At 40.9% G+C, this 8644-nt stretch overlaps 1 protein-coding gene across 1 annotated transcript in view; it reads right to left on the bottom strand.

Annotated features, from left to right (window-relative positions):
* LOC138851293 (uncharacterized) overlaps positions 1-8322 on the bottom strand; it is a gene marked incomplete at its 3' end in the record, with an annotated part of 16573 nt that extends 8251 nt beyond the window's left edge. The window contains exon 1 of the mRNA XM_070080267.1: positions 7450-8322. Within this exon, the coding sequence (XP_069936368.1) occupies positions 7450-8046 (597 nt within the window). The remainder of the gene's footprint in view (positions 1-7449) is intronic.
* Positions 8323-8644: the final 322 nt, after the last annotated feature.

The raw sequence follows: 8644 nt of genomic DNA on the forward strand, positions 1-8644 counted from the left end.
AACCATACATAGTTTTAAGAAGAGGTATGACAAAGCTCAGGAAGCAGAGAGAGAGAGGATCCAGTAGGGATCAGTGAAGAGGCGGGGCCAGGAGCTGAGTCTCGAGCCCTGCAACCACAATTAGGTGAGCACACACACACACACACACACACACACACACACACACACACACACACGAGGACAGGAGGGACATGATAACGACATATAAACTACTGAGAGGAATCGACATTGTGGATAGCGACAGGATGTTCCAGAGATGTAACACAGCAACAAGGTGTCACAAGTGGATGTTGAAGACTCAGATAAGTCACAGGGATGTTAGGAAGTATTTCTTCAGCCACAGAGTAGTCAGGAAGTGGAACAGTCTGGGAAGTGATGTAGTGGAGGCAGGATCCATACATAGCTTTAAGAAGAGGTATGATAAACCTCATGCAGCAGAGAGAAAGTGACCTAGTAGTGATCAATAAAGAGGCGGGGCCAGGAGCTATGGCCTCTACAACAGCATAAACTCTCCATTTATCACAAATCTGTCTCCTCCCGTCAATTCCAAAACATATTTAAGATAAATATTTACCTAAGTTACCCATTAAAACCCAGATTAATAACTTCCTTCATCCTGGGAGAGAAATCCAATAAATGAATTATTATTCTAAATAAAATTTATACCATAGATTCTACTGTGAAACAGTTTATAAATATTATTTAGTTAAATATTAGCCGGTATTCTCCCGGCCCGGGCCTTGTCCAAGTGGTGGCCCGGCCTTGGCTCCCTCTTTAGGGAGTGTCTGAGACCTAAGTCTCCCATGGGAGGAGGCACAAGTACCTCCTCATCTTTGGGACCAACTGTCCCCAGGCCTAGCCACAAGCTAGGCCTCAGGACCAACTGTCCCCAGGCCTAGCCACAAGCTAGGCCTCAGGACCAACTGTCCCCAGGCCTAGCCACAAGCTAGGCCTCAGGACCAACTGTCCCCAGGCCTAGCCACAAGCTAGGCCTCAGGACCAACTGTCCCCAGGCCTAGCCACAAGCTAGGCCTCTCTGGTCTGCCATCCCCGCCCCAAGGGGGCAAATGGGAATGACAGTCTTGTGAGCTAAAGGCTCGGGCTCAGGCACCTACCCTACCCTAGAAGGGTAGGGTATGGTGTCGATGCTACCCTAGAAGGGCTGGGCATGGTGTCCATCTATAAATATTATATTAAATATTAACAAGGCGAAAACACCACTGGGAAAAAAAAATTTACAAATATCGATTTGTACAATTTAGGGATTTTATGTAAATTCGATTTTTAGTGAGGCTATTGTTAATTAATTCATTAACATTTTTAATTAGTAAAATAAATGCTTTATTACGGTAATAAAAATTAATGACATAATATAATCTTAGTTAATATAATGGAGAAATAAATGATTTTAGTTAGTTTAATGGGTAACTTTGTTATTTAAGGTCTTGTGCCAGTAGGCCTAGTGGATGTGCTAGGTAGGCCTACTGGCCCATTCTAGGTAGGTCTAACTCACGTCCAGTCATAAGTCTTAATAACTATCGTGTAGCAGATAGAATTTAAACCTTGCAGACTAATTGACTTGTTTTAAAATACAAAAATTATGTAACGTATTATTATTATTGTTAGTTAATAATAATAATAATAATAATAATAATAATAATAATAATAATAATAATAATTATTATTATTATTATTATTATTATTATTATTATTATTATTATTAGTTAATAATAATAATAATAATAATAATAATAATAATAATAATAATAATAATTATTATTATTATTATTATTGTTGAGCTAAATCCTCACATAATATAACCAGGAAAAACCAGCCTCGCTCCAGTTCCTAGGATCAAGCACTCGCATCCTTCCACAACTTACAAAAAATCCCGTTTTCTTCGCCATTAAAGTCAAGTCAATTAACCTTCTCTTATATCGACCAAGGGTAGAAAATAACCTGGATAATTAACCCTTCTCCTGGCGGTAATTTACCCCGGTTAATGTTTTTTTTTTTTTTTAGCTCGTAGGCCCGTTTATCCATGTTTATACTGCCCTCAAAAAGACGTATTTACATATAGTATGTATTTAAATTTTTTGGGATGGGGGCACTTATGCCCTTCTTGCATTCAAGCGAGGCCCCGTGAAGTCAGCAGGAAGAAATTCTATTAACGTCAACGTACTAATTACTTCTATTATTTTTGTTTCCTCAGATCAAACCTGATTTACCTGCCACCCTGCATGTGCTGGGAGAGCCTCTTACGGCTTTGGTGCTCCCCATGAATAAGATACTGATGATAATCGTAACTATGCTATTTATTATCTGTTGGTGGTCATTATAAGGATAATTTGCAACACTGCAGTGTATATATACACACTGGGAAGTTTGTCTGTCAGTGTGTTTATACACTGAGATTTGTATATTTCTCAGTGTGTATGAAGTTAGTGGTGTATGTGTATGAGTATACACACTGATAGATGTATGTGTTTGAGTGTATGTGTCTCGAAGTATACACACTGAGGAGTGTATATCTCTTGGTGTATATACACGGAACAGTGTATTTCTGAGTGTGTATACATATAAAGGTGTATATATAGCACAGTGAGATGTGTGTATCTCTGTGTATATACAGTGAGATGTGCAGCTCTCAGCATATATGCAGCGAGGTGTGTGTGAGAGACAGGTGTATATCCCAGCAGGTCAGTGACAACGAAGTAAGTTCAACAGATCTGACCTTAGCAAACATTATAATGCCTCTTTAAAAAACCCGAGACCCTGAACCGAGATGACCTTAAACCCAGTGGATAGCAGTGTCGCACATGCAGTTGGAAGCTGGTTGAAGGCTATCAGACGATATTCTCCATTACTTCTGAATATCGAGGCTGAACTGTTAACAGTGTGAGTTTTAAAGGTCCTTTTGGGATCCTCAGATATCAAAAATATATACATTAACAGCTATTGTAATGTTAGTATAGCTGATCACGTGTATATCGCTGGTATATACACCTGTGTCCCGTAGTTGGGTTGGTAGTGCACTCAGCTCACACGCTGAGGTCCGTGATTCGATCACTGGTACAGGTGGCAACATTGAGGCATGTTTCTTTAAGATACCTACTGCCCATGTTCACCTAGCAGTAAGTAGGTACCTGGGTGTTAGTGGGCTGGTGTGGGTTGCATCGTGGGGACAAAATTAACCTAAGGTGCGGGAAATGCTCTGCATAACAAGGGACTTTCTATATAGTAGTACGTCATTGATGTCAGCTATGGTCTGTATAAGTTGTGTCAGGTACTGCTAGAAATAAACATTATTATTGTCTGGTAAGCTTCATTCTGTAGATGTTTCGCCTAATCAGTCCCTCAGCCTAGCAGCAAGAATTCAGTACCACTCCAATCTCCTGTATTATATTGATAAAACCACTGATTGGGCGAACATCAACCGAACACTGTCTAAGTCATCGTAACTGTTATTATTAAAGATTAGCCGGTATTCTCCCGGCCCGGGCCTTGTCCAAGTGGTGGCCCGGCCTTGACTCCCTCTTTAGGGAGTGTCTGAGACCTAAGTCTCCCATGGGAGGAGGCACAAGTACCTCCTCATCTTTGGGACCAACTGTCCCCAGGCCTAGCCACAAGCTAGGCCTCTCTGGTCTGCCATCCCCGCCCCAAGTGGGCTAATGGGAATGACAGTCTTGTGAGCTAAAGGCTCGGGCTCAGGCACCTACCCTACCCTAGAAGGGTTAGGCATGGTGTCGATCATCGTAACTGTTCCTGCTTGAGGGCTCTGTGGTCAACATGACTGATGTGAGGTTAGGTAAGGTAAGATTCGTCAGGAAACAGGACAAGTGTTTCCTGACGTGGGTATTAGTCAGATGATGACCCACTGTTGGAGCTTCTGGTCATCTGTTTTATACGTTTTAATTAAGGAGGTACAGTGGAACCTCAAAAATCGAACTTTCTTTGGTCCAGAAGGTTGTTCGAGTGCCACTACCGAACGAATTTATTCCCATCAGGAATAATGTAAATTAGATTAGTCGATTTAAGACCCTCAAAAGTACACTTATAAAAGCACTTACAAAAATACACTTACATAATTGGTTGAGTTGGGAGCAGTTCGATTTTTGAGGTTCCACTACTTAAACTCAGAGCGATCCCTTTGAAGGCTCATGGTAATGCTTGAAGGGCCTATGACTGTAGCAGCATGGGTAGAGAAAGACCACAAAATCGGTCTCAGCGGGTACGAACCCTCTGCAAGCCTTCGCGAGGCCTGGTCATGGACCTCTCCACGGGGGCGTTGACCCCGGAATACCCTCCAGGTATGCCCTCTAGGTACACCTTCCAGGTATACCCTCCAGGTGAGCCAGTCTTAAAACTAACAGCCTAGTTACATACAATCACAGCACACTCACCACAACCCTTCAGGTGAGAAATGTGTATACCACATTAACCTGAACCCACAGGTGTGGTGATGGGTAGTGGTCATCAGTCCATCACCTGGAGTGTAATGGACCACTACCCATCACCACCGATAATGGTGATGGCTTATATGTGTTGGCAGCATACACAACACATACGTATACACAAAACCACTAATTTTACCTGTAACTTACCTTGCGTTACGGAACCATTGTTACATTCTTCATACAAAACCTGATGGGATGTATACCCTGATGTAGATCATGCATGATGGACGAGCCGTAGAAAGGATGTAGTATGCTGATCTGTGTATACCACCATTAAGCATGACATAGCACATTTCTCCACAAGGACACAGACATATACAGTAGTGTATTATATAGAAAAGTGCAAGACAATACAACATACAGTAACTTATAAGACGTTTTTACACACAAACATTAGCTGTTACAGATGTGACTGTATACATAGTGTTGGTAGAAAGAATTTATGTTAAGAATAATTTATTAATTCGAAATTTTGGATAAAGCTAAAAAAAAAACTTGAAATATGTTTAGTCAACTAAATTCTTTGTTTAAGAATTTATTTCGAAATCTATATAATGAATATTGTAAATGGAATTTAGAGTTTTCGGGTTGAAAGTGTTGCTGTTGTTACTGATATAACAATTTTGTGTTAGAGGCCATTTGTGTTACATCGTAGTGGCTGTCACCACTACCCTCCATCACATTAAAATTATCTAGTGTTAATACTACAGCTAAGAATTATTTGCATGTAGGTAAATCAAGGCTAACTTTCTTAACCTCTACGTCCTTCGGCTTGACTAATCCAGGTCTCTACTGCTATTACTACTTCTACAACAACTATAAATGCCTCCTGGCACCACTAAAATTGTAGTACTTGCCTCACTGGGGTCAAAATGTATCTTCTGCTGGCGTTTATTACGCAGAGCGACTGCTACAGCAGCCATAGCAAGGTCGTAGAAGGTGACACACTCAGCCCTCTGCTACACCTCACCCTCAAACACCACTTGCTCCATTTTTTTCAACACACTTTTTGAAGCACTTGCGTCTATTTGAGGGGCTCCAAGGCTCTTGTGATGTGTTCCAGAGGGATCTAAGTTCGTGTTGGTCACTTAACGTTTGGAATTCTCAACCAAGATGGGCAGAAATAACGATTTATAGTCACCACTGTCAGCAACACTTCTATGTCCCCTTCACGGCTGTCACTCATCTCTCCCACTTACAAAGCACTTATCTACCGTGATTCTAAGTAATTTTGTCCATTGTTTCATAGTCTCACGGGTGATGCACTTATACACAAATTGTGTAAATAACTAATAATTTTGGCAATGCCTAGATATCATTAAGGTCCGTGTCAAGAAATACTACACCAAATATGATTCTCCGCTAAGACCATGACCTGAGGCTGGTCTCACATGAACTGTACAACAAATCACAAACCATTAGACAAACAGGGTCGAAGTTCCTCCAGGAATAAGTTTAAATAAGAATGGAAAAAGTCCCTCTGACTGTCCTTATGCCGTTTTAAAATGGACCCGATTTTAAAGGGATACTCCTTTAAAATTGGGTCTGTTAATTTACAACGCCCTGTATTACTACGTATGATAATTTGTATAGCTGTATATACGTGTACCTGAACATACTGTTGGTAAATATATCTGCTTTTGATTCTGCCTCATTATTCTCATGGATTAATTACGTGATTATTATTGTGTTTAATATTCTGTAGGCTTATGGAATCAGTGGTTATTTTGTAAGATAAATGTGGTTGACCTTATTATAGGTCTCACTAATATGCCAGGGTACATGGATATATATATTCTGAATTAGAGAACGCCTAAGGTATCTTTACGTTTTGATATCCTAGACATAGGCTGTCCTGGTTACCAATAGTTGTTTGGTTAATGGGGTTTAAAGTCTACTACACCAGGGTCATTAACGCTTCACATAATCAGTTCATCACAAGAATAATTCTTAAAATTTGCATAAAATAAAGTCGTATATACATTAAAACACACATTCTAAAAATAATTATATATATACATATCCTTACCCCAAGGCATATTAATTATGGCTACTAACCTTTCCAAAATTTTGGATTTTCTTGCTAAATTTAATTATGCAAACTTTTAGTAAAAATCACTTTATGGTAAAAATTGTTAATATAATTAAATTATAATTTATATATGTGTATTTTTGTTATAGTTAACACAAAGTTATTGCTTTTGATTTTAAAGTTATTTAAATTTATCATTGAATATTTGTAAAATTCCTGGCTAGTATAAAGCACGGGTTACTTGTTTAAAATATAAATTAATACAAAAGACCGTGAATATTTTCCCAGGAATTAATATTTCGGAGATGAATGACTTTTAATATGGCCTATAAGACGGAGGCCTATAAGATGGAGGCCTATGAGACGGAGAGAGCTGGGATGAAAGTGTTGAGGCCAGACGACAGGGACAACATGTAACACAAGACAACGCAAGCAACACAAAACGGAATTTTTGATTTGCAGTCAATACACAGATGATCATTGAGTTGTGGGGTTGATGGTAGCTTGGAGAAGTAATTAGTGGGTAGAAGGAGGGGGCAAAGGCCCTTCAGTGGTGATACTGTACACAGGAGGGGTTATATGAGGACGTCAGTAGTGGGAAGCACTGTACAATGATGTCCATGCGACGCTGCTAAGGTTTGAGACAGTTCCACAGCCAGGAGTGCGTGATAACGAGAGGCCTTGGCATGAAGGATGAAGGTGCCAGGCTGGGCTCAGGGTGCCAAGCTGGGCTTGGAGGTGCCAAGCTAGATAAAAGTATAAGAACGTAAATATGGAGAAATTGCACCAGGTCTACCAGCCCATGGTAGGCAGGTCTTCCTCATAAGCTGGGCTTGGAGGTGCCAAATTGAGGTGGGGTATGTGCGTGAGGCCTGGCATCAACCCTGCTGGTGCACTGGGGGTTTATATAGGGTTAGATGGATAGATGGGTGGGGGCAGGGTAAAACCTCCACTTCCTACCTCCTGGTCAAAGGTCAGGTGATGGCTAGTAATGGCAGAGGTGTCCTGATGGAGGGGGGTATCTGGATGAAAGGGCATCACTGCCCCTTTCAGACGGGGCATGAGGCGCTCCTGGAAGTAATTCCACCTGTTCCCATTGAAGATATCTGAAAGGAGGCCTAGCTTGCCCCTGGTCAGCTGGTCATCAGCTGCCTGCTGCGGCAGCAGGCCAGGCACAATGCCCACCGTGTTAGAACGAACAATACCCCCCTGCTGGAAGGGTGGGCCAGGCCACCAGGAAGGACCGGGCACTGGTCCATCGGTAACCTCAGGCAAGCTCAACGTCTTGGGGAAGTCACTAGACGTCAGCAGCTGCCCGGGTATACTGACAGCAACGTCACCAACAGCAGCAACGTCAGCAGAGGCTGGACCTCCCTTCACTGGTACACTCTGGCTGGAGGTGACTGAATTCTTCCGTTGGCTGCGCTGCGCAAAGACCATGTAATTCTCACAGTGCTGCTGCGGTTGGTAACCAACGCCAGTTACCGACAGTCGACTGTGGCGGCGCCGGCGATCACGAATCGCCAGAGCACCGTGACCCATGCCGAAACGACCCATTGTGACCTTAGTTCAATAGTCCTTCAAGATATCTTTTGTGCTTAGTAATCTCACATCAATTTCTGCAGTGAGAGAGGGGGAGGGCTCTTGATCTGAGGGAATCAGAGGTGCCCTTCCCCTTCCTCAGATCAAACCAACTAACCTCCCCTTATGGATTTAGTACGTCAATGGTCTCTTTTTTCCTCACATTCCACAAAAACTATGTAAATATTAAATAATATCCAAATCCTTCAAAATTACATTATCGGTTTCCGAAAGAAAGAATTTTTTGCAATTTTTTCGTATAGGCCGTTTTAAGTTATACTGGCGGAAGAAGGCTTAATTAATTAGAATATAAAAACAACATAAGTAAATTTTAATTAGAAAACAGGTAACCACAGAGGGCGACTAAAATCTCCACAGGTATACCAAAGAGTATAACAATAGTTATACTAATGAGTATCCCACTAGATATACAAACAAGTATCCCCATATGTATATATATATATATATATATATATATATATATATATATATATATATATATATATATATATATATATATATATATATATATATATATATATATATATATATATATATATTCTATCCTGCCAAC

This window comes from Cherax quadricarinatus, unplaced genomic scaffold (genome assembly GCF_038502225.1).
Source record: "Cherax quadricarinatus isolate ZL_2023a unplaced genomic scaffold, ASM3850222v1 Contig262, whole genome shotgun sequence".
NCBI classification, from domain to species: Eukaryota; Metazoa; Arthropoda; class Malacostraca; order Decapoda; family Parastacidae; genus Cherax; species Cherax quadricarinatus.